Consider the following 24,160-nt stretch of genomic DNA (forward strand, 5'->3'; position numbering starts at 1 on the left):
TTCCAGTTTAATTGATTTTGTAAGTAAAGTGAATTGTGGATAGGAAATGAGCCTTCAATTCAATTGTTCTGATCATTCTATGACCATTCGATCATAGAAAATGTATTTCCTCGGCAGCATTCTATGACGTAAGGAACCTCTAATTGTCTCTTAATCATATTTCTGAAGCAAACTAAACATCTTTTCTTTCTCTCGTCTCCTCTAGGTCCTCGGAGAGGCCATGGCAGGAATCTCCCACAACGCCAAGAACAGTAACCTTCCGGAGTTCGGAGACTCTGTGAGCGCCGGCTCCAAAGCCCTGTGTGGTCTTACAGAGGCCGCCGCCCAGGTGAAGCACATCTCAGACCCTGGTGACCAACATCTGGATTCCCAGAGGGGAGCAGTGTACTGCATGTTAGACGATGAGTCACGCCTGGTTACACCTGGCCTAATTATGTCCTCAGCCAATGAGGGGACTCGTTACTCAAGCCCCAGCACATTAAACATTTGTTTGTAACATATGGATCTAGGAGTGCATATCAAATGTACAGAGAGGTGCTCCACAGTGGTGAATTCACTCTTATGACATGCATTCTATACACACACTGCCCTCTCATATCCATCTCACTACAATAGACATACACAGACACACACAGGCTCATTCATACAAATTCAAACCTGAAATCCTACTCTACACACACACAAACACACACACACAAACACAGTTTTGGGCTTGTTTTTAAAGCAGTAATTCTCTCATGGTTTAGAGCCTGTTGTCATAATCAGTAGTCAGCATTATGATTAATCGCTGTTGAGGACATTAAAAGGTAATCACTGTTGAGGACATTTAAAGGTAATGGCTGTTGAGGACATTTAAAGGTGATCACTGTTGAGGACATTTAAAGGTAATGGCTGTTGAGGACATTTAAAGGTGATCACTGTTGAGGACATTTAAAGGTAATGGCTGTTGAGGACATTTAAAGGTAATGGCTGTTGAGGACATTCCATCACTGTTGAGGACATTTAAAGGTAATGGCTGTTGAGGACATTTAAAGGTGATCACTGTTGAGGACATTTAAAGGTAATGGCTGTTGAGGACATTTAAAGGTAATGGCTGTTGAGGACATTCCATCACTGTTGAGGACATTTAAAGGTAATGGCTGTTGAGGACATTTAAAGGTAATGGCTGTTGAGGACATTTAAAGGTAATGGCTGTTGAGGACATTTAAAGGTGATCGCTGTTGAGGACATTCCATCACTGTTGAGGACATTTAAAGGTAATGGCTGTTGAGGACATTTAAAGGTAATGGCTGTTGAGGACATTTAAAGGTGATCGCTGTTGAGGACATTAAAAGGTGATCGCTATTGAGGACATTTAAAGGTAATGGCTGTTGAGGACATTTAAAGGTAATGGCTGTTGAGGACATTTAAAGGTGATCACTGTTGCATACTTGTTATCTCAAGGCGTAGTGACAGTAAGGGGTACTGTCATGTCACTGTTTTGGGGTGACACACACACACACACACACATACACACACACACACACACACACACACAGTGAAAAGGGTGTGAATGAAAGATGCCTGTGAGTCATCGTCAAATTGGCCAGCCTGTCACGTAACGCTCAAATCGGGGCCGAACTATTTGGAAGGTTGTTGCTATGGTAAAATGTACTGTATCTCAAATCCATTAGCTGAGAGAAAGCGTGCGTCACCCACCCTGTAGGAAAGCCCCAGTTTTGTCTGTGAAATTCATTCAAATGTCCTTTTCATAGCAAACCTATCGGTGCATAAAACATACTTCAATGACTGATTTGATTGCTATTAAATTCCTTTTCTTTCCCTGGTGTGGGCTGCTTAACCTTTGTTGAAAGGCTGGGTTATGGTTAGGGTTAGGGTTCTTGTGTGAACTGACCAGTCATCCTTCTGGGCCTATCAGGGGGCGTACCTGGTGGCCGTGTCGGACCCCAACAGCCACGCGGGTCAGAAGCACCTGGTGGACCCCGCCCAGTTTGCCCGGGCCAACCAGTCCATCCAGATGGCCTGCCAGAACCTGGTTGACCCAGCCTGCACCCAGTCCCAGGTACACACACACACACACACGCACGCACACATGCACGCACACACACGTACACGCACGCACACACACATGCACTCACACACATGCACACACACACACACACATGCACTCACACACACACACCTACATAAGGGCTCACACACCCTGACGAGGGATCGTACACACACACACACACACAACGGTACATACAAATGTAACCGAGTTGAATTGGTTAAACTAACTCCTCGGTTAAACCCACACCATCGGACTCGCTAGCTTTTCACTAGCATAGCTGACTAAAGCAGAGTTTATGTAGACCTAAGGTTGTCATGTGCGTCGGCAAGTCAGAGGCCCCCAGATGGAGCCTAGCGTGCGCAAGCGAGGGTGGAAGCCATGCTGACTAGCGACACAGGGAACCCTGGGACACAAACACACACTCAGACACTCATTCATGCACGAGCAGCTCGCTCATTCACATTGCTCCCTGTGACTGACTCCAAGGGAGAAATCACTAGCCAACACACTCAACACCAGATCAAACCCATACCTCTAACATCAACCCTAATCTCAAATCCATACCTCTAACATCAACCCTAATCTCAAACCCATACCTCTAACATCAACCCTAATCTCAAACCTCAAACATAGACCTCTTTTTTTCTGTTCCATAACATCTTATCCCAGAGTTCCCTTGTCTGTTCAGGGTAGTGGAGCGTTGTTCCCCTCCAGCCCCCCACGCCAGACTGCTCTTTTGTCCCCAGGTCCTCTCCGCCGCCACCATCGTCGCCAAACACACGTCGGCGCTCTGCAACGCCTGCCGCCTCGCCTCCTCCAAGACCGCCAACCCCGTCGCCAAGCGGCAGTTTGTGCAGTCCGCCAAAGAAGTGGCCAACAGCACCGCCAACCTGGTCAAGTCTATCAAAGTGAGTCCTCACCTAACCTTAGAGCGCTGGAGAGCAGCTCTGAGCCCTGTAATACTGAATTGAATGGAGTTTTGCTGATATTGTAAGTCAGTAACGACAGTATGACAGCCAACTGAAGAGCATGGAATACAGGCGTTTCTCAAAACAGGCTAGTGAGTATGATGCTTCTTAACTTAACTGTGTGTGTGTGTGTGTGTGTGTGTGTGTGTGTGTGTGTGTGTGTGTGTGTGTGTGTGTGTGTGTGTGTGTGTGTGTGTGTGTGTGTGTGTGCGTGCGTGCGTGCGTGCGTGCGTGCGTGCGTGCGTGCGTGCGTGCGTGCGTGCGTGCGTGCGTGCGTGCGTGCGTGCGTGCGTGCGCGTGCGTGTGCGTGCATTCCTGACCAGGCCTTGGATGGAGCGTTCAACCAGGAGAACAGAGAGAAGTGTAAGGCGGCCACGGGGCCCCTGATCGAGGCTGTGGACAACCTGACGGCCTTCGCCTCCAACCCTGAGTTTGCCAGCGTGCCGGCCCAGATCAGCCCTGAGGTAGAGCACCGCTCAGACCCTCTCTAACCCCTGAACATCTATTTCTGCTCTACCCAACATTTATTCCCACCAGAAATGCTGCTGCTGTTTTCTTGGTGCGTAGTTAAGCCATCCCCACGCTGACCTGTTGTGTGTGGTGTTGTGAACCACCAGGGTCACGCAGCCATGGAGCCCATCGTGGCGGCCGCTAAGACCATGCTGGAGAGTTCCACAGGCCTGATCCAGACCGCTCGCTCCCTGGCGGTCAATCCCAAAGACCCCCCCAAGTGGTCCGTCTTGGCCGGGCACTCCAGGACAGTGTCCGACTCCATCAAGAAGCTCATCACTAACATGAGGTTCGGCCGGACTCCACACTGGCATTACTGTGTCGGCTCGGGATGTTGAAAGTGCAGATAATCTGAGTGAATTGTGAAATTAATGGATGATTCTTATAGCCTAAATTTCCTGATGTAGTTGTCACTAAAGTTTTGTACAGTATGGCAGTACATCTTAAGAGCCTTAAGTGACTTTCTTCCAAATACACATTTGAAGACTCTTTACTCTTATCTGTTTTATGTGTGTGTGTGTCTACTGAATTCCAATCCAACACAATCTAAATATGATAAATAAAGCATGTGATGTGTTTGCAGAGACAAAGCCCCAGGCCAGAGGGAGTGTGATGAGGCCATCGAGGTTCTCAACAACTGTATCAGAGAGGTGGACCAGGCCTCCCTGGCTGCCATCAGCCAGCAGCTCACTCCCAGAGAGGACATCTCCCACGAGGTATGTGTGCCTCTGTGTGTAAGAGTGTGTGTGAGAGAGAGAGAGAGAGAGAGAGAGAGAAAGAGAGAGAAAGAGAGAGAAAGAGAGTCAGTTTTCTGTGTGATCTTTTGTTTGTGAAAATAAAGAAAGGATCAAATGAGAAGCCTTGGCAGCAGAGCAGTTCACCCTCGTGGCTTGAGATACAGGGACATACAGTAATGGAGCACTGTGCTTGAAACTAGACGTGAGCCGTGTGTGTGTGTGTGTGCGCGTGTGTGTGCGCGTGTGTGTGCGCGTGTGTGTGCGCGTGTGTGTGCGCGTGTGTGTGCGTGTGTGTGTGCGTGTGTGTGTGCGTGTGTGTGTGCGTGTGTGTGCGCGTGTGTGTGCGCGTGTGTGTGCGCGTGTGTGTGCGTGTGTGTGTGTGCGTGTGCGTGTGCGTGCGTGTGTGTTATCAGGCCCTTCATGAACAGATGGCTGCCTCAGTGCAAGAGATCAGCAATCTGATCGAGCCAGTGGCCATCGCTGCCCGCTCTGAGGCCTCCCACCTGGGACACAAGGTAAGAGAGGCCAGCCCCGCCCCGTGGGCCCTTACAGGTGGCATTGCTGATGCTACACTTTTGTCTGTTTAGATGACATTACAGTATAGATATATAATTAATTTTTGTTTGTGCAAGCCTTCCTGTAACCCTCCTTGACTGTCTATCTCTTGACTATCTCTCTCGTCTCTCCAGGTGTCTCAGATGGTGAGCTACTTCGAGCCTCTCATCATGGCCGCCATTGGCATGGCCTCCAAGATCCTCAACAGCCAGCAGCAGATGGCGGTGCTGGACCAGACCAAGACCCTGGCCGAGTCTGCCCTCCAGATGCTCTACACGGCCAAGGAGGCTGGAGGAAACCCCAAGGTCTGTTCCAGTACTACTGTATTAATACTAGAGTACTACTCTAGTAATACTAAATGACTACTGTATTAATGCTCAGTTACTACAGTTATACTGCTGAGTGTATTAGAGCACCGATGAGGATCACAGCAGTGCTGTGGGGTGCCATTTTGGGCAGCAATAAGATGTGCAACATTCTATGGAGTGCAGGATTCACAGAGAATCTTGTGGCAATGCTTTTTTGCTATCCCTTAGAAGGGTCTGGCCAATTAACAGACATGTTATTTACAGTGTAATTATAAAGTTAGATGTGATGATCTTTCTCAGGCGGCCCACACCCAGGAGGCATTGGAGGAGTCGGTCCAGATGATGAAGGAGGCGGTGGACGACCTGGCTGCCACCCTGAACGAGGCCGCCAGCGCGGCGGGCGCCGTGGGTGGCATGGTGGACTCCATCACTCAGGCCATCAACAAGATGGAGGAGAACCCTGGCGAGCCCGAGGGCACCTTTGTGGACTACCAGACCACCATGGTCAAGACCGCCAAGGCCATTGCTGTCACCGTCCAGGAGATGGTAAGTCAAATAGGCTGTCATTTAACTTGTAATTTAATTTAAAAACCTAAATGCTGATTTTAAAAACATCAGTTTGTCGGTCTTGAAAGTAAATCTAGGGCTAGTTATCAAAATTTGGTGTTCCCTAAGGCACTGTACTAGTCCCGCTTCTGTTCTCAGATCTGTTGATTGATATCTTTTGTTTTTTCTTCAGGTGACCAAGTCCAACACCAACCCAGATGAGCTGGGAGGCTTGGCCAACCAGCTGACCAGTGAATTTGGAGATTTGGCCACAGAAGCCAAATACGCTGCCATCACAGCCGAGAATGGCGAGGTAAAATGAAACGAAACAAAAAACAGTCAAGTCCACGCATCTATAGTAATATACTGTTATGGGTATAGTTACCTTAGATAGGAAGTAAACTTGAATGACTGGTCCGCTAGTGTTCTGTTACAATATGCTGAAAACCTAGGTTCATCATGGCACTTCTCTGTCTCCAGATTGGCTCCCACATCAAGAAGCAGGTGGGTGAACTGGGCTTCAGCTGCACTGGCCTGGTCACCAAGGCTGGAGCTCTGCAGTGCAGTCCCAATGACTCCTTCACTAAGAAGGAGCTGATCGATAGCGCTCGCAAGGTCTCCGAAAAGGTGAGCAATAACACAATCATTTCTTTCTTACAGTATGCCATCAGACATGTAAATACTGTATATTGGCCGCTATTTGAGAAGAAGTCCTCAATCCCAATCCCATATCTTGAGAGAATTTCTACTGTCATTGCAACAGGTTTGATGGAGCAGTACTATAGCCTACTCTTGACGTGGTATCAGTATTGACCCTGTTTGTTATGGTTATCCGCTTGCCTTCATTGTTCATAATCCACATGGCTTCTCGCCCTCAGGTGTCTCATGTGCTGGCAGCCCTCCAGGCTGGTAACCGTGGCACCCAGGCCTGCATCACGGCGGCCAGCGCCGTGTCGGGCATCATCGCTGATCTGGACACCACCATCATGTTCGCCACTGCAGGCACACTCAACCGCGAGAACTCTGAAACCTTTGCCGACCACAGGTACCGCAGTTCGTTCTGACAAGCTGAGCGAATAAAGAAATTATGGTTTGGAACAATATGAGGACTAACTCTACTTTATATCTATATCTAATATATTCTGTATTTTATGTAAATGAAATCTCTATAAAAGATGTAACACTGGTACTTGACTGTACTGAGACTCTTCGGAACTTACACAGCAAAACAGTCATATCCTCGTCATATCACCTAATTTTGTACATCCTGAAAAGCACGTTGTCCTATCCGAGGGAAGAACACCGAATACCCTATTCCCACTGACATTGTTGATACTGTTGAGGTTAAAGTTCTGTGCATGTGTCATGGTTGTCCCCCCAGAGAGAACATCCTGAAGACAGCCAAGGCATTGGTGGAGGACACCAAGCTGCTGGTGTCTGGTGCCGGTGCCAGCCAGGAGAAACTGTCCCAGGCCGCCCATTCATCCGTCACCACCATCACCAAACTGGCTGATGTGGTCAAGCTGGGTGCAGCCAGCCTGGGAGCTGAGGACCCCGAGACACAGGTAGGATATACCGTGGGCTGTCTGCCGTTGTGCCTGTAAGAAAAGTTTCTCAGTAAATAGATGAGTCTCAAAAGGAAGCTGTTTCAAGAGATAACACTATATGGCATGTGTATGAAACACCACCACCTCTAATACACAATCCATTAGATGGCTTTGAAAGAGCAGACACCTTAACATCTAACCTCCCTTTCTGCTTTCTACTCTTATAAATCTTAATCATTTCAGTAAAAGCATTAAGGCACTGTAGTTCAGTGCAAGACAGCTGTATATCAAATATTTCACATAGACATAGATGTGTTTATTCACTAGTTAACTGTGTGCTTTCTCTGTGCTTGCTTTCCTTTCCCTGCTCTGGATAAAGGCCTTTTTCTCTTCTTCTTCTTCTCTTTCTGAGGATGTGGGTACTCTCCTTGTATCTGAACTCCAACATCTGTTCTGTGTGTCTGTGTGTGTGTGTGTGTGTGTGTGTGTGTGTGTGTGTGTGTGTGTGTGTGTGTGTGTGTGTGTGTGTGTGTGTGTGTGTGTGTGTGTGTGTGTGTGTGCGTGCGTGTGTGCGCATGTGCGCGCGCTTCTATGTGCGTGTGTAAGTGTAAGAGAGTGTCTAGACATCTGGTTTTCTGGTTTTCAGTCTATGATGCAAATCATTAAGATGAAGGAAGGAACTCTGCAGTTCTGCGACTCAACTTTTTAAGAACAGCCTCAACTTTCAACAAAAACAATGAGAACTTGTACACATTGTGGACTCTAATATAATATGATTATGGTATAGAGAATGCACTATACACTTCTCAATGCCTTGCCATAGTTCCTGCTTAACCATTCCACATAATAATGCTAGGTTGCAAACAACATGGCTATGGTATTGTATCTGCTTTTACTAGAGCACTATCAAACATAGACTAAAGTTCAAAGGGGTGTCATTTCCACTTTTAGACTTAGAAATTTAGGAATTGCAATATGTTTTTTTGTCAGTATCTCTGGATTTGTGAATATCGTGTAATCATTGATGACTGCATTCCACCACTTGCATCACAAGAAGACATCCTTGTCCTATCCTCATTCACTGATTTGTTGACACGTTCAAGATGGTGTCTGGTCCAGTGACATCCTGTTGTCTGCCCAATGTTGTGTTAGTAGTGTTGCACGTACAATCTTTCTGTGTGATTCTTGTTTATGTGGGTGTGTGTTTGGGTGGGTGTGTGTTTGTGTGCGTGTGTTTGTGTGCGTGTGTATGTTACAACCCCACTAGATGTCAGCATATCACCTCTATTCTGTAAATGTCTTCTCACATGTGTAACTACTGCGCCCCCTGTAGGTGGTCCTGATTAACGCAGTCAAAGACGTGGCCAAGGCTCTGGGTGACCTCATCAGCGCCACCAAGGCTGCGTCAGGCAAGCCTCACGATGACCCTGCTATGCTGCAGCTGAAGAACTCTGCTAAGGTAAACGTCCTGGTGTAGAAGCAGAAGTCCGACACCATGGTTCATATACTAGAGGTTGGGAAGTGTGTTGAGTTTCTATACTGTAACTCTAGTCACCCATATAGAAAATAAGATGATCTATGACATCACTTCTTCTCATGTAACACTTATAAAGCCAAACTCGAGCTTCACTGTCTCAATCTAGTTGCTCTTTTAAGAGAGAGTTAAATGGTTATTGGGTGTGAAGTGGTGTGTGTTTGCCATCTACAATATTTTTCTTTTACAACAGCTCATAAACAGTTAACACACACGCGCACACACGCGCACACACACGCACACATACGCACACATACGCACACATACGCACACATACGCACACGCACACACACACACACTTCTATGAGTCAACATAACACACTCTGTAAAGAAAATGCTGTTCCCATGGATACTACTGGGGTATAAAAGATTTTTCTACCATGGTCAATTTAATACCTTCATTTTGGCGTGTAAGTCATGAATCATCTGATTCAGAGCTGGAGCATGTGTCAACAGCTGAGGAGTAACTCTAGACCAATCCCCTGTGTCCACACACACACACACACACTTGAGTAACTGAGATAGGGCAATGCTGGCCTCGTGTGTGTCCCCTTTTCCCTTCCCTTTGACCTTTGATCTCTGAATCTGTAAGGACGGGGTATTGAGTCCGGGTGTCTCCTCTGTCCCTCAGGTGATGGTCACCAACGTGACGTCACTGCTGAAGACAGTGAAGGCGGTGGAGGACGAGGCCACCAAGGGCACCAGGGCTCTGGAGGCCACCATCGAACACATCAAGCAGGAACTGGCTGTGAGTGACACCGCCACCAGACTCATGTCTTAAGAGCGTTACGATGGCAAAACATCTTTCACAGTCAAGTGTCTTATAAACTGTGTCAATGACGGAACTCTTTCTCTGTACCTAGAGATGTAGAAGAGTAGCATCTCAGTAGAACAGTTGTGTGCATCCCATATCATGGAGTGTATCAGATTTTGATCAGTTGGCATTGACTGAAATGTAAATGTTCTCGAAATCTCTGTCTTGTCTCTCACACACCCCAGGTGTTCAGCAGCGCAGACCCGCCTCCCAAGACGGCCACTCCCGAGGAGTTCATCCGCATGACCAAAGGCATCACCCTGGCAACGGCCAAAGCAGTGGCTGCTGGGAACTCCTGTCGCCAGGAGGACGTCATCGCCACGGCGAACCTGAGCAGGAGGGCCATCGCCGACATGCTGCACTCATGCAAGGTGACGAAGGGACACGACCCACATGACGAAGGCACACGACCCACATGACGAAGGGACACGACCCACATGACGAAGGCACACGACCCACATGACGAAGGGACACGACCCACATGACGAAGGGACACGACCCACATGACGAAGGGACACACGACCCACAGACAGACATTAGGTGTTCATAAGCAGTCGAAGGTCAGGTAAACTGACACGGTGTAGATTCTCATTCCGAAATATTTGACAACCCAAACTGCCGTATGTTCTTGTGATGTTCTGAGCGACGTGGTTTTTGCTCTGACGTGGGTTTCTCTTGTGTTCTCAGCAAGCGGCCTATCACCCTGAGGTCAGCAGGGACGTCCAGATCAGAGCCCTGCGCTACGGCAACGAGTGTGCCGTCGGCTACCTGGGTCTTCTGGAGCATGTGCTAGTGGTAAGACACACACACACATATACACAGAGTTTAACTCTAAATCTCTTTTCGGAGCTGTGTCTCAAGCCTTTAAGGATGTAACTAATAAACTGGTATACCTGTATAAAAGTGTCCCCTAGCCATAGTTTCCACACCCTGGGGCGCTACTGGGTGCTTAGAGCTCAAACACACCTGAGGACCATGTCCTCCTGATTAGAGGATTGATGGAATCAAGTGTGTTTCTGCTGGTCTGGAACAATAGCCAGTACAGCTCGTCAAGACCAGAGGCAGCTCAGACCAGGCCAGGTGTCCTCTTACAGAGACGTGCACCTCAAGACCAGCAGTCCCCCTCCCCGTCCCCCATGTCACCTCATTAGGAGGACAGGCCTGGGTGAAATACCGCCCCGGACAGCCCGACCTCGGAACCTCTGTTATTTTAGGTTTTATGTCCTGACACTTCAGCTGATCGCTCATGGGCCACTTAAGGAGTGCACACTCAGCCCCTTGTTTGTGACCCAGCAGAGATTGACTGTGGCGCAGGTTTGCGTGATGGACAAGAGGGAAGCGTTTGCCATGTGCACTACAGTATACGGACAAAAGTATTGGGCCACCTACACATTACACCTACAGGAGCTTTTATGACATCCCATTCTAAATTCATAGGCATTAATATGGAGTTGGTCCCCCTTTGCAGCTACAGTATAACAGCTTCCACTCTTCTGGGAAGGCTTTCTACAAGATTTTGGAGTGTGTCTGTGGGAATTTCTGGAGTGTGTCTGTGGGTATTTTTGGAGTGTGTCTGTGGGAATTTTTGCCCATTCATCCAGAAGAGCGTTTGTGAGGTCAGATACTGATGTTGGACGAGAGGGCCTGACATCACCAAGCGCAATGCCAAGCGTCAGATGGAGTGGTGTAAAGTCCACTGCCACTGGACTCAGGAGCAGTGGAAACATCTGTGGAGTGAGCAATCACGCTTTTCTATCTGGCAGTCTGATGGACGAGTCTGGGTTTGGAGAATGCCAGGAGAACATTGCCTGCCTGACTGCATTGTGCCAACCGTAACGTTTGGTGGAGGAGGGATAATGGTCTGGGGTTGTGTTTCTGGGGTTGGCCAAGGCCCTTTAGTTCCAGTGAAGGGAAATGTTAATGATTCAGCATACTGTACCAAGACATTTTTTTAAAATTCTATGCTTCCAACTTTGTGGGAATAGTTTGGGGAAGACCCTTTTCTGTTCCAGCATGACTGTCCCCCAGTGCACAAAGCAAGGTCCATAAAGAAGAACTTGACTGCCCCGCACAGAGCACTGACCTCAACCCCATTGAACACCTTTGGAATGAACTAGAACGGAGCTCTTCTGGATCAATGGGCAAAAATTCCATCAGACACACTCCATAGGGGGGACTCCATATTAATGCCTATTGCATAATTTAGAATGGGATGTCATAAAAGCTCCTCTAGGTGTAATGTGTAGGTGTCCCAATACTTTTGTCCATATAGTGTATCTCAATCTTAATGTAGACTGTGTTGTATTGACTTTTCTTTTTATGTGAATTATTGCCCATTGGTGGCAGTCGGACAACAAGGGTCGGACCATAGCAGAAGGAGGGAGTCACTCATCTAAACTGCATACGTTCTGATGTAGCATTGGTTCAGCATGAGGCAACCTCCCCCTCCTGAAAGGAAAGAATCCAGTCTTCCCCCACTGTGAAGCTGCTTTCAGAGGCCTGGGGATTAACACAGATCCACGGATCACTTGCAGCTATACGTATGACTGAGTATAGCTCCCCAAATACCCTCGTCTGGAAACCAGGCCAGTCAGTAGTAGTCAGTATGGTCCAAGAGGGGTATCACCAAGCATATTGATCACTAAGCTCCGCCCCTTCCTGAATAATGTATTGAAGACTGGGATTGTGAGGATGTCTAAAGACAGCAGTATGAAACTAGACCCACTCAAGGCAAGAGGTCACATATTATCTATCTGTTTTCTTCCTCAACACCAGGGCACTGTGATATATGAAGTGGTCTAATTAGTTTGAGGCAAGAGCAGGTGTTAAGCCCCAGCAATGCCCATTATAGAGAGGAGGAGGGGGATAGAAATCTCACTGATTCAAGAGGATATCAGTTCCCATCCCCTCTGAGATGAAGTGTCTCTGGTCACCAGAATTCCAGCCAGGAAGTCATTAGTAGGGACTAGGGAGTATCGTCATAGGGACAATATTAGGGGATGCACAAAGTGCTCAGTTCATTTCCAAGCTTTATCTTATAAATAAGTTTATTTCCATCTATGTTGTGTGAATATTAAATTTTTACATGATGAAAAGGTTCTGATGAATTTTGCCCCTCCATTTTTCACCCCCCTCCCCAACGTTCTGTCAATGTTCCACCAATGTTACGGTTGACTGTGATAGCCGGTGAGTAAGGCCACGTGATTGTGTGCATTGTCCTGATAAATTGACCTGCACGAGTGTGTAGATGCATTGGTTGAATGCCTCAGGACATACTTACAACTGTGGAATCTAGGTTATTAGCAGATCTCAGGCAGACTGAGCCCATCTCCCCTTACCTGGCTCTGAAGCCACTGTTCACTCAAGCCCCCTGTGGATGTTAGGGACTGAACGCCCTGCCCTAACCCTAACCCACGCCGTGGAAACGTCAGTGTGCTCAACTCATGAGGGCATCTAACATGTAGAAGCACAGGACAGTCTAGAAAGGTTATTGACAGTACAGCATGTCAAGTAATACTTTAAACAGTGTTGAGAGTGGTTAATCACACAATTTATCCCCAATAAATGTTATTTTTTGGTATTGCATGGATGTGTGTGCGTGTGTCATGGTGTGGCTATTTAGTTTCTGTATTTTTACTGTTTAGTCTCTATTGAGGTATTTGTTATTCCTTAACGCTGCATCTCGTTTCACGAGTGAAAGCGGGGGATCAGGTAATGGAGTGAAAGCGGGGGATCAGGTAATGGGGTGAAAGCGGGGGATCAGGTAATGGGGTGAAAGCGGGGGATCAGGTAATGGAGTGAAAGCGAGGGATCAGGTAATGGAGGGAAAGCGGGGGATCAGGTAATGGAGGGAAAGCGGGGGATCAGGTAATGGAGTGAAAGCGGGGGATCAGGTAATGGAGGGAAAGCGGGGGATCAGGTAATGGGGTGAAAGCGAGGGATCAGGTAATGGAGTGAAAGCGAGGGATCAGGTAATGGAGTGAAAGCGGAGGATCAGGTGATGGAGTGAAAGCGGGGGATCAGGTGATGGGGTGAAAGCGGGGGATCAGGTAATGGAGTGAAAGCGGGGGATCAGGTAATGGAGTGAAAGCGAGGGATCAGGTAATGGAGGGAAAGCGGGGGATCAGGTAATGGGGTGAAAGCGAGGGATCAGGTAATGGAGTGAAAGCGAGGGATCAGGTAATGGAGTGAAAGCGGAGGATCAGGTAATGGGGTGGTCGTGTGGGTTAGGGTTAGGGTTAGGGTTAGTGTGACAGGGTTAGGGTTAGGGTTAGGGTTAAGGTTAGGGTTAGGGTTAGGGTTAGTGTGACTGTGCTGCCTACATGTGCACCTGTGTGACTGTGCTGCTACTGAAGCTGCCCGTTTGAGTTTCTCCTCTGTGTCTGTGTGCGCCTCGTCTATTTTTGTGTCTGTGTGTGTGTCTGTGTGTGTGTGTGTGTGTGTGTGTGTGTGTGTGTGCGTGCTAACAGTATGCGTTTGCGTGTGGCTGCGGCGCGCGTCCCGACCATTCCCAGCATTCCTCGCTCATGCGCCTCCTGTCTTTTCTTAGTAGCACATTAGAATGAGCGCGGCGTGCCTGAGCCTCTGTTAATACGCTGCACCTGTTCCCCCCGGCCACGGCCTGGCTAGCCCCCCGCTGGAGGACACGGCAAGGACACCTCCGTCCACGTGGGCCGTCCCCGAGTCACAGACAGTCCCGTTCAGAGCCTAGTTTGAGATCAGAGTGACAACGGTCACCATGTTTACACCTAAAGTTTAAGTTGATATGTTTTTGGTTTGGGGGCGTCGCTGGTCATGCTCTGTCTGCGCTGGTATGCTCCTCCCACCAACAGGCCGTGTCTCTGGAACAGCTCCCATCACACATTTTTTGCACTTTCCCTACACAATGGGGCTTAACTGCTGGCTCAATGGCTTAAGAGTGCAGTGTCTTTTTTAACATGTCCAAATAGTTTAATACCCTCTGTATTTGACACCATATTTATTCTGTATAGAGGACACACAATTTAATAAGCCTTTTCATTGTCACATTTTGGAGACACAATGGACGTTTATAACAGATGACAGCTGTAGCCAATAACTGTGTGAAAAAATTAGTCAGTTTCTGGATACAAATCAGATCATCCTTTTATGTCAGGGACTGATATAAGTTTTGCTACAGAGTGACAATAGTGGTTGAAGAGCCAGTCTGACTGTGGTTGTCCCTCCTCTGTCCCCCTCTGACAGATCATCCAGAAGCCCACCCATGAGCTCAAGCAGCAGCTGGCCAACTACTCCAAGCGCGTGGCCGGCTCCGTCACCGAACTCATCCAAGCCGCAGAGGCCATGAAAGGTAGTTTTGACCTTTGACCTTTCTGAGCACAAATCTGCATTCCCCACGTCATAGTCTTCCTCTGTCACCCCGGACACACTTCCTGTAGGCAGTTTTCACCTCCCCTTTCTTTTCCAATGACCCATGTATTGGTACTGTACAGGTGGTAGTGGGCCAGAGGAATCCTAGGTGCAGCTACTGTATGTTTCCTCACCTGTATCAGGCTGTGTCAGATTTGCAACAGGGCTTGAGCGAGGTCAGAGGGCGAGGCAGGTCCTGGAACGAGAGGGTGGGGTGGCTGTCATTCTCCGTTGACAGCCTCATTTTCACCCCTGCTACTCAGCTGCCACCCCGAGGCCCGTCTCCTCTTTCACACGACCCCCCCCCCCCCGTAGGTGTCAAGTACAAACTCTGTATCGTCCTCATGGCAACAACATAACTGCATCGGCCATGGTGTTGAAGCGAAAAAAACTCTCTTCCTTTTTTTTCCCGACAAGCAATCAGATCTCATTTAGAAGAGCTTAAGTGAAAGAGAACCCTCTCTGCTTCCTGGGTGATGAGGCCACGTCTTCATTTAACGCTTGATGAAAAAGGGAGGAATATCAGAGGCTACTAAGGAGCAGGTGAGACTGATGAGTCTCACGGTGCTAAAAGCTCTACTGAAAGATTGCTTATCATATCGGCAGTATTAAATACAGCGCTCCTCGCTCCCAAATAGGCCAGTCAATCCCTCTTCAACTTTGTCTCCAAATTCATTCTATCTCAGATGAGCAATAATGTTGAGGAAAATCTATTTTCCTGTGTATGCGTACTATCATATCAGATATCATATCGTCAAATGTACAAATAATGTTCACTGACAATCTAAGCTTCTAAGCAAAATCCGAATCAGATATCTGTGATATAGTGTGTCGCCGAAACATTTGCAGTAAACATGGTATGGAGACAGTAGGGACAGTAGGAGGCCCATTTGATCGCGCTGACACAAGTCAATTATTGTTGCCGCTGTACATCTCTCAGGAACAGAATGGGTGGACCCAGAGGACCCCACAGTCATCGCCGAGAACGAGCTCTTGGGAGCAGCGGCGGCCATTGAAGCTGCCGCCAAGAAACTGGAGCAGCTGAGACCCCGGACCAAGCCCAAGGTGAGAGGCCTTTTTCCGCCTGCGTCAGGGCTCCCCGTGGTTCACACCTAGCCTCGGCGCTAGCTATCCCCCCTGCCCTCCTGATGCTCACAGCCTGTGTGAGGGGGCTCCTCATCTTGTGAAAAGGGTCCTTGACTCTTGACCTCAAGGGCGGGACCTCCCGAAGCCCCGGCTTTGCTTCCTTGTGTATTTTGAGCCTGTAACTATCCCCATCCACTTAAAATGCCTCGATATTGATTTAGATGTGGATGTGGCTGCTAGAAAGGGTGTGTTAGGTAGTTGACGACTTCTGTACTCATGGAAGTGGCGCGGAACATCTGTAAAGATGTGCTACTCGTTGTTTCACGTGTACTGTATAAAATGGCTCCCCAGGCAGTCATGCCTCTCTAAGTGAATATGATGCGTTTACGGACTCAAACTTTCTTTGCCGTCTCTGCAAACAGGAGGCGGATGAGAGCCTGAACTTCGAGGAGCAGATTCTTGAGGCGGCAAAATCAATCGCGGCCGCCACCAGTGCGCTGGTGAAAGCTGCCTCTGCTGCCCAGAGGGAACTGGTCGCCCAAGGGAAGGTACGCCTCACGGGCTTCAGTGCTCAGTATTGTAGTATTGGCTTGAGTTATTATGCAACCACTCACAGCATAGTCCAAATGATGAATGTGTGTCTGTCCTCTAGGTGGGAGCCATCCCCGCCAACGCGGTGGATGATGGACAGTGGTCTCAGGGTCTCATTTCAGCCGTAAGTATCTTGCATTCTTCTGATATTACTGGATTCTTTCAGTAAACAATCCTCACAAATGCTCTCATCCAAACCGCAGGCCCGCATGGTCGCAGCAGCGACCAACAACCTATGCGAGGCGGCCAACTCTGCGGTGCAGGGCCACGCCAGCGAGGAGAAGCTCATCTCCTCCGCCAAACAGGTGGCGGCCTCCACCGCTCAGCTCCTGGTGGCCTGCAAGGTCAAGGCTGACCAGGACTCCCAGACCATGAAGAGGCTACAGGTCAGTGTGCCCTGCTACTGCTTCATTCCCTCACTCCCAGCTCATCTGCGCCTGTCGCCCACGCTGTGAATGTGACAGGAGACTCCCGTCAGCTGTTCAGTCTGGTCACCGAGGTAACAAAGATCTGAAAGTCATGGGTAGAGGCATGGGGCGGGGCACTGCATTGTTTCTTATCAGCTGTTCTATCTAATCAGTGACAGTCAGCGGTGGAAATGATTGATACAACAGAACATTCTTAAGTGGTGACTCAATGACAAATTTATTATAGCTTTGTTCCAAAATCCACCAAAACGGTGATAAGCATATCCTAAGCAGAGAACATTTGTTGGGTGTGTCTGACTGCGTTCATCATCTCACAGAGTTTGAACTCTGCAGTGAGTTGGCTCAACCAGGGGCTGATTCCATACTCCTGCAGTGATGTCTGCAGTGATGTTTCAATTTTTTTGCATTATAAATCTTTCCTGGGTGAAGCCTCTTTCAATGCATATACCTCCCTTTACAATGTTGAGGTAAACAACCATGGGTTTTAACACAGGCCTCCTTAACACATCTCCTGCCTCCTTTACAATGAAGTTGGGGTGAGAGCACAAATAAATGGGTGTCTTGGTTTCTAGGGTTACACATGGCTCCCCTTATGTGCACAGCTGTCAGATCAGGCTTATGCCTGTCTATATTTAAACCAGGTTAGAGCGCGGCTTCATCTGCGTCTGCACGCTTGTTTATTGGATATGAAGCAGCACTTCAGGCTAGGACGCTGTTGAAACATCAATTGGGACTCGTTGGAATCCAGAGCTGAGCGGGGAGTGGGGGATGTCTAATTCTGTGTAGGTCTGTGATTGGGCATCTCGTTGGGGAGTTAGCTCTGGTGCTATAAGCAGCATGTCCAGCTGGGGAGGCTCATTCTTGTCCGTCGTTCCTATTGTCTTTGATGGATTCTCTTGTGAAAGTACTGCAGTGCAGCCAATGTCGTGGAGAGCTAAAGTAGACCTCGTATCCATAACCAGCTGAGGAGATTACCTGTTCAACTTCCTGTCACCTAATTGAGACAAAAATGTTTCAAAGTGCCAAAGGTACACAACAGTCTGCGCCTCAACACAGTATCACTCCCCGAGCCTCGGGGACATGGTTAGTCCCCACATCCATCACATAAAAACTACAAGGATCCCAACCATGGCTGGATATAGAGTGTCCAGAGCTTCGTATCTGCCAGGGCCTCTCATATTCTCTGATCCAATCAGCAAAGACTTCTCCTCTACCCGTCAGGGCTCGCAGCTGCCGCCTGGGTAAAGCCTGTGTATTTATGCATACAGTGTCTCTCCAAACAACATACATTACCTTGGAAATGTGGAATCCGTCACAGGAAACCTTAGCCCTGGTTTTTCATTACGGCCACACTGGAGAAGCTGCAGACTTCAGGCTCGGGTCCTTTCCCTTTTTGGAGAGCAATGTAATTAGTCGGTGGGACTGGTCATTAACGTCCATTAAGATGCTGTTCTCTGTGTGTCCGTGTGAAAGCTCTTGCATGATGTGCGCATTGCTGGAGGGAGTTTTGGTTTTCTGACTGGCGCTGAAGCGTAGGTGGTTCTGAGACAGACAAGAGCAGAGGGGTTAAATAGTCATTTATCCATATACACATACTGCACATACTGTACTTGACTCTATTCATATAAATACAGTACTTGACTCTTCATATTCGGACTAGACTATTCATATAAATGAAAATCAGTCATATCCCGATTTCAACTCCTGTTTGTGAGGATTGTTTATTAAAAGTATAAGAATCAAACTTTAACATATTAAGATCACTGTCATAATTGACTGTGGCAAAAAGCGCTTGGGTTTCAGAGTTGATTTAATCCAAACTCGCCCAACCAGGACTGGGATAGAATCATTAGCATGGTCCTGGAGTCTCCTCCAGTACCAGTGAGCAGCTGTTGTGTCTCTGAGGGGTTTGGACAGCGTTGTGTTTAATGTCAGGGCAGGAGGACAGTGACATTCTGCCTGTAGGGATAAATCAGCGCCGGGGGCTACGCAAGCACCAGGCCTCCTCCTCCTCCTGCTCTGCTCTCCTCTCAGCCAAGCCTCAAAAGGAGAAAAAAAGACAACTCCTTGCTTGCGAGAGGTTGCCAAATGAGTCTCGGAGACGTATGTTTTGCTTCAAGTCAAGTACAGCGAGCAGCTCCCCATTGCCTTTTAAAGCAATCCCCGAGCGAGAGAGAGAGAGAGAGAGAGAGAGAGAGAGAGAGAGAGAGAGAGAGAGAGAGAGAGAGAGAGAGAGAGAGAGAGAGAGAGAGAGAGAGAGAGAGAGAGAGAGAGAGAGAGAGAGAGAGAGAGAGAGAGAGAGAGAGAGAGAGAGAGAGAGAGAGAGAGAGAGAGAGGGCGGGAGGAAAGAGTGTTTTGGTTCTCCCCTCAAGCCGACATTCCCTTTTCCAGGGTCCAGTGTTTATGAACAGTAGGAGTGGAGCAGTCATATTCTGTCTAACTCCAACTATGCATGAGTCAGTCACCACTCACCAGTAATTTATTAATAATAATAATAATAACTTTCATTTATATAGCGCGTTTCATAAAACCCAAGGTCGCTTTACATAGGGGCAGGACAGACGAGACGAGACTGCGCCCCGGGCTGATGTAACAGTTGGTTGAGGGTGCGCATTATAAATAAAAATAACATAACATAACATAACAAACATGGTAGACAGAGACACACAACATTAAGGAGTTCTACAGGGAGGGAGTCCCAGAGGGGGGGAGCCGCCACGCTGAAAGCTCTGTCCCCAAAGGTCCCCAGTCTGGTTCGGGGGACGGAGAGCTGACCGGTGTCTGAGGATCGCAGGGACCGTGACTGAGTGTAGGGGTGGAGGAGGTCAGTCTGGTTCGGGGGATGGAGAGCTGACCGGTGTCTGAGGATCGCAGGGACCGTGACTGAGTGTAGGGGTGGAGGAGGTCAGTCTGGTTCGGGGGACGGAGAGCTGACCGGTGTCTGAGGATCGCAGGGACCGTGACTGAGTGTAGGGGTGGAGGAGGTCGGTGAGGTACTGAGGTGCGAGAGCATGGAGGGACTTGTAAGTGATGAGGAGGGTTTTGTGAAAAAGGCCAATTTGCTCTTCAAAACCATTAGAAATGTAAAGAACCTGGTCTCGGAAGACAAGACCTGAGCTTTGATATGATTTAATACAGTATGTTTCCTTGGTAACATTTTAGTGAATCTCCCCTTGGGACCATGAGCCCAGTTTACTGTCACAGCCCATAGTTTGGGCCTTGGGTTTGTGAGGTCATCATGACTTGGTTCTGACCGTCCTGATATCCCGCAGGCTGCAGGGAACGCTGTGAAGAGGGCCTCGGACAACCTGGTGAAGGCAGCACAGAAAGCAGCCTTCGATGCCCAGGACGACCAGGCCGTGGTGGTCAAGAGCAAGATGGTTGGTGGCATTGCCCAGGTAAGTCCACGAAAAGTCCACAAGTTCATCACTCTCATTGAATTTGATTGACTTTGGGTCCTTCCATTGATATCTGTAGAGGTGTGCATGTCTTTCATCCCGTGTTCATAACTGTCTGTTTGTGCTGCAGATCATCGCTGCTCAGGAGGAGATGCTGAGGAAGGAGAGGGAGCTGGACGAGGCCAGGAAGAGGCTGGCCACCATCAGACAGCAGCAGTACAAGTTCCTGCCCACTGAGCTCAGGGAGGATGGGCAGGAGCAGTGAGAACACACACACACACACACATACACACACACACACACACACACACACACACACACATACACACACACATACATACACTTTTTTATAGCGGAGACAAATCAGATGCCCAGGGCCTCATCCGAGCTCTTACTAGTGAGAAGAGGAGAACTGTCTGGTGATATGCTTTGAGGAGCAATATTGGGCAACATAATTAAAGAAATTATTGGGGTAAAAAGTGAAAGTATCAGGATGTCTATTTTCAATGTGTTTTTCTTAGTTTATTTGTCACTTTCAAGAGCATTATTACAGTGCCGCTGATTGTTTTTTGGATAATGTAAAACAATGTGTATGCAAGTCCTTGAGGGTAATTGCTTTTGATAGTTTCTTTCCTACTTTAGTATGTAGGTCCTGTTAGAACTAGTTTGCATGTCTTCACTGTGGCTACACTCTTTTTACTCAGTAAATTTGCGATCTCCAGCCAATAAACAATCCTTTACTGCTAGAACAATATTATTTTTGTAGTGAGCACAATAACTATATGTTTCGGAAATGTCTGGTGTTGAATTTTAAAAATGCAGTCACCAAAAGGAGGGCTATCAGCGGGTTAGAGTCATACCTGACAGACCAATGAATTTAACTGACCACAGGCGGTCACCATACACCCCATGCATAGGGAGGTGTTAGCATCACATGTGGGTTTGGTCAGCTTCCAAAGATTCAACACATTTTTTAGAATATGTGGGTTTGTCAGGAAGGGTCCTCCTTATTATCTGCACCAATCACATTACTGCATTGTGTTGCAATTTGGACCAGAGGTGCAATGATTTACTTTGCGATGAAACAAGTCATAGAAAAAACATATCATTTAAAAAAAAAGATAAAATAAAGCTATGAAATGAAGTGTTACAAATGGTATCCTCTATTAAATGTATATGTTAATAAGATATCTGTGAGTATTTTGTTTGTGTCTACATATGGACTTCAGCAGTTATATTGGATGAGGTGTCTTGTTTGAATCTCATAAGCCATACTTTGCTTTCTTCAGGACATTGTAAATCATGAATGACTGTTTCTTTGGGTGCTATTGAGTGGTTAAATTCTTGAGATGTAGACTGTTATATATGCTAATAGGCCTAGCCAAATGTAACCAGTAGATTGATAAACTAATTAAGATATATATTGTAGAAATCCTCTTCAAAAATCAATTCTATGATGGCAATGATGTAGAAAGACACAGTACCCAGTGTGTTTAGTTTCTTATTAGTATTATTTACCCTGATTTAGCCTTTACCCTTTTTCACATTGCCAAAGGCCTCAATGTAACCTTCTGTCTATTCAACATACCAATGCATCAAAAAGTGCCTGCTTAATGTATTTTACAACAATGTATTTAATTGTTAACCTTTCCCAATCTTCAAGTGCACTTATCCATTTGTTTAACTTAACAAAACATCATATAAATCCACTCTTTTACAAATGCTTCTCTTGCTCTTGTTTGTCTCTTCATAAAAGATATAAGGACGCCTCCATTCAGTGGGTTTATGCATACTTTATATCTTACTGTACATAAATACAAGGTAATTTACGAGAAGTATCTTGAGAATAATGAGTGATTTTTTTAGCCACTTTCCAATTATTTAACGTTTGGCTTTAATAAAATAGATATGGCAATAGGATAACCTACATAATGGCACTGAAAAATGTATAAAACTGGTTTTCCTGAGAAGTTACTTTTATCATTATAACAATCAGACAATGTAGACTATAGCCTACTTTTAATCAATGCTTTAGTGTACATCATGTGTGGTTATGCCTCTTCACACTACGTGAGCAGTCGTAAATACTAGCTATATGCTAAGGCTACAGTTAAAGCTTTCAGAGGAAGGACTTACCTAGAGTACAGTAATAGGCTAGTTCCATGCAGGGCTCCATCCACAATAGGCTATATTAGGGTAGGGGTATTAGTCTTAAAGTAGGCTACACTTACAGATGTTCAGCCACGTCCTTTGATTTCCATTATGAAATTGTCAACAATGGCATAATAGCCCTGTCCTATCGGTGACAACGGCGTCGCATCATACCTGTGAGCGCGCATCATACCTGTGAGCACGCATCATACCTGTGAGCGCGCATCATACCTGTGAGCGCTCATCATACCTGTGAGCGCTCATCATACCTGTGAGCGCGCATCATACCTGTGAGCGCACATCATACCTGTGAGCGCGCATCATACCTGTGAGCGCGCATCATACCTGTGAGCGCTCATCATACCTGTGAGCGCGCATCATACCTGTGAGCACGCATCATACCTGTGAGCGCACATCATACCTGTGAGCGCGCATCATACCTGTGAGCGCGCATCATACCTGTGAGCGCGCATCATACCTGTGAGCGCGCATCATACCTGTGAGCCAGACTTTTGCTTCCCGGTGCGCAGTTTGTGTGCACGTGCCTTCAAAAACGGACAACCGCTGCTGTCATAAGGTCTCACAGTGGGCAATGATCTATAGCCACACAATGTTGTATTTGAATACAACGAATTTGTATTCAAATACGATGTGAATTCATTATTATGACGTGAGCATCTATCCCCCGTGTATTTAGGAGAAATGCCATACCACAGAGATTCGAACTTTAAAAAGAGACGAGAGCCTCCCAAAGATGGACAAAATCTCTGCGCTTAATTCCAAGCCAATGCTTTGGAACAAATCACAGGCGTGCGACGTCACTCTCGGTTCAGAGTGACTTAACTGAACTTTCCAAAAAAGTCTTGAGCTCCTTCGGAGAGAATTCCATCCTCCTCCCCCTACCCAGTCCAAGCATCCTCCTCCCCCTACCCAGTCCAAGCATCCTCCTCCCCCTACCCAGTCCTAGACCTCCCCCTACCCAGTCCAAGCATCCTCCTCCCCCTACCCAGTCCTAGACCTCCCCCTACCCAGTCCTCCTCCCCCTACCCAGTCCTAGACCTCCCCCTACCCAGTCCTAGACCTCCCCCTACCCAGTCCTCCTCCCCCTACCCAGTCCTAGACCTCCCCCTACCCAGTCCTCCTCCCCCTACCCAGTCCTCCTCCCCCTACCCAGTCCAAGCATCCTCCTCCCCCTACCCAGTCCAAGCATCCTCCTCCCCCTACCCAGTCCAAGCATCCTCCTCCCCCTACCCAGTCCTAGCATCCTCCTCCCCCTACCCAGTCCTCCTCCCCCTACCCAGTCCTAGACCTCCCCCTACCCAGTCCAAGCATCCTCCTCCCCCTACCCAGTCCTAGACCTCCCCCTACCCAGTCCAAGCATCCTCCTCCCCCTACCCAGTCCTAGATCCTCCTCCCCCTACCCAGTCCTCCTCCCCCTACCCAGTCCTAGACAAGCTGTGGTTCATCACTCGGCTCGAGCTGCAGCTCCTGTGCACTTCAGTCCTCTGCGTCTCTGTGGGGCTCGTGCGCGTCTGTCGAGACTACC

The 24,160-nt window shown here is 47.8% G+C and overlaps 1 protein-coding gene across 1 annotated transcript in view; it reads left to right on the plus strand.

Moving 5' to 3' along the window:
* Positions 1 to 22,125, plus strand: part of tln1 (talin 1) — an 87,851-nt gene extending 65,726 nt beyond the window's left edge. The window contains exons 29-52 of the mRNA XM_084442601.1: positions 206 to 328; positions 1,919 to 2,062; positions 2,800 to 2,961; positions 3,345 to 3,485; positions 3,639 to 3,820; positions 4,115 to 4,247; positions 4,682 to 4,783; positions 4,958 to 5,128; positions 5,432 to 5,677; positions 5,871 to 5,990; positions 6,158 to 6,304; positions 6,556 to 6,722; positions 7,059 to 7,242; positions 8,558 to 8,683; positions 9,390 to 9,506; positions 9,758 to 9,943; positions 10,260 to 10,367; positions 14,796 to 14,901; positions 15,901 to 16,025; positions 16,469 to 16,594; positions 16,699 to 16,761; positions 16,841 to 17,023; positions 20,338 to 20,463; positions 20,594 to 22,125. Coding sequence (XP_084298727.1) covers positions 206 to 328; positions 1,919 to 2,062; positions 2,800 to 2,961; positions 3,345 to 3,485; positions 3,639 to 3,820; positions 4,115 to 4,247; positions 4,682 to 4,783; positions 4,958 to 5,128; positions 5,432 to 5,677; positions 5,871 to 5,990; positions 6,158 to 6,304; positions 6,556 to 6,722; positions 7,059 to 7,242; positions 8,558 to 8,683; positions 9,390 to 9,506; positions 9,758 to 9,943; positions 10,260 to 10,367; positions 14,796 to 14,901; positions 15,901 to 16,025; positions 16,469 to 16,594; positions 16,699 to 16,761; positions 16,841 to 17,023; positions 20,338 to 20,463; positions 20,594 to 20,728 — 3,423 coding nt within the window. The 3' untranslated portion in view covers positions 20,729 to 22,125. The remainder of the gene's footprint in view (positions 1 to 205; positions 329 to 1,918; positions 2,063 to 2,799; positions 2,962 to 3,344; positions 3,486 to 3,638; positions 3,821 to 4,114; positions 4,248 to 4,681; positions 4,784 to 4,957; positions 5,129 to 5,431; positions 5,678 to 5,870; positions 5,991 to 6,157; positions 6,305 to 6,555; positions 6,723 to 7,058; positions 7,243 to 8,557; positions 8,684 to 9,389; positions 9,507 to 9,757; positions 9,944 to 10,259; positions 10,368 to 14,795; positions 14,902 to 15,900; positions 16,026 to 16,468; positions 16,595 to 16,698; positions 16,762 to 16,840; positions 17,024 to 20,337; positions 20,464 to 20,593) is intronic.
* The last annotated feature ends 2,035 nt before the right edge of the window (positions 22,126 to 24,160 follow it).

Source organism: Borostomias antarcticus, assembly GCF_949987555.1.
Source record: "Borostomias antarcticus genome assembly, chromosome: 8".
Lineage (NCBI taxonomy): Eukaryota > Metazoa > Chordata > Actinopteri > Stomiiformes > Stomiidae > Borostomias > Borostomias antarcticus.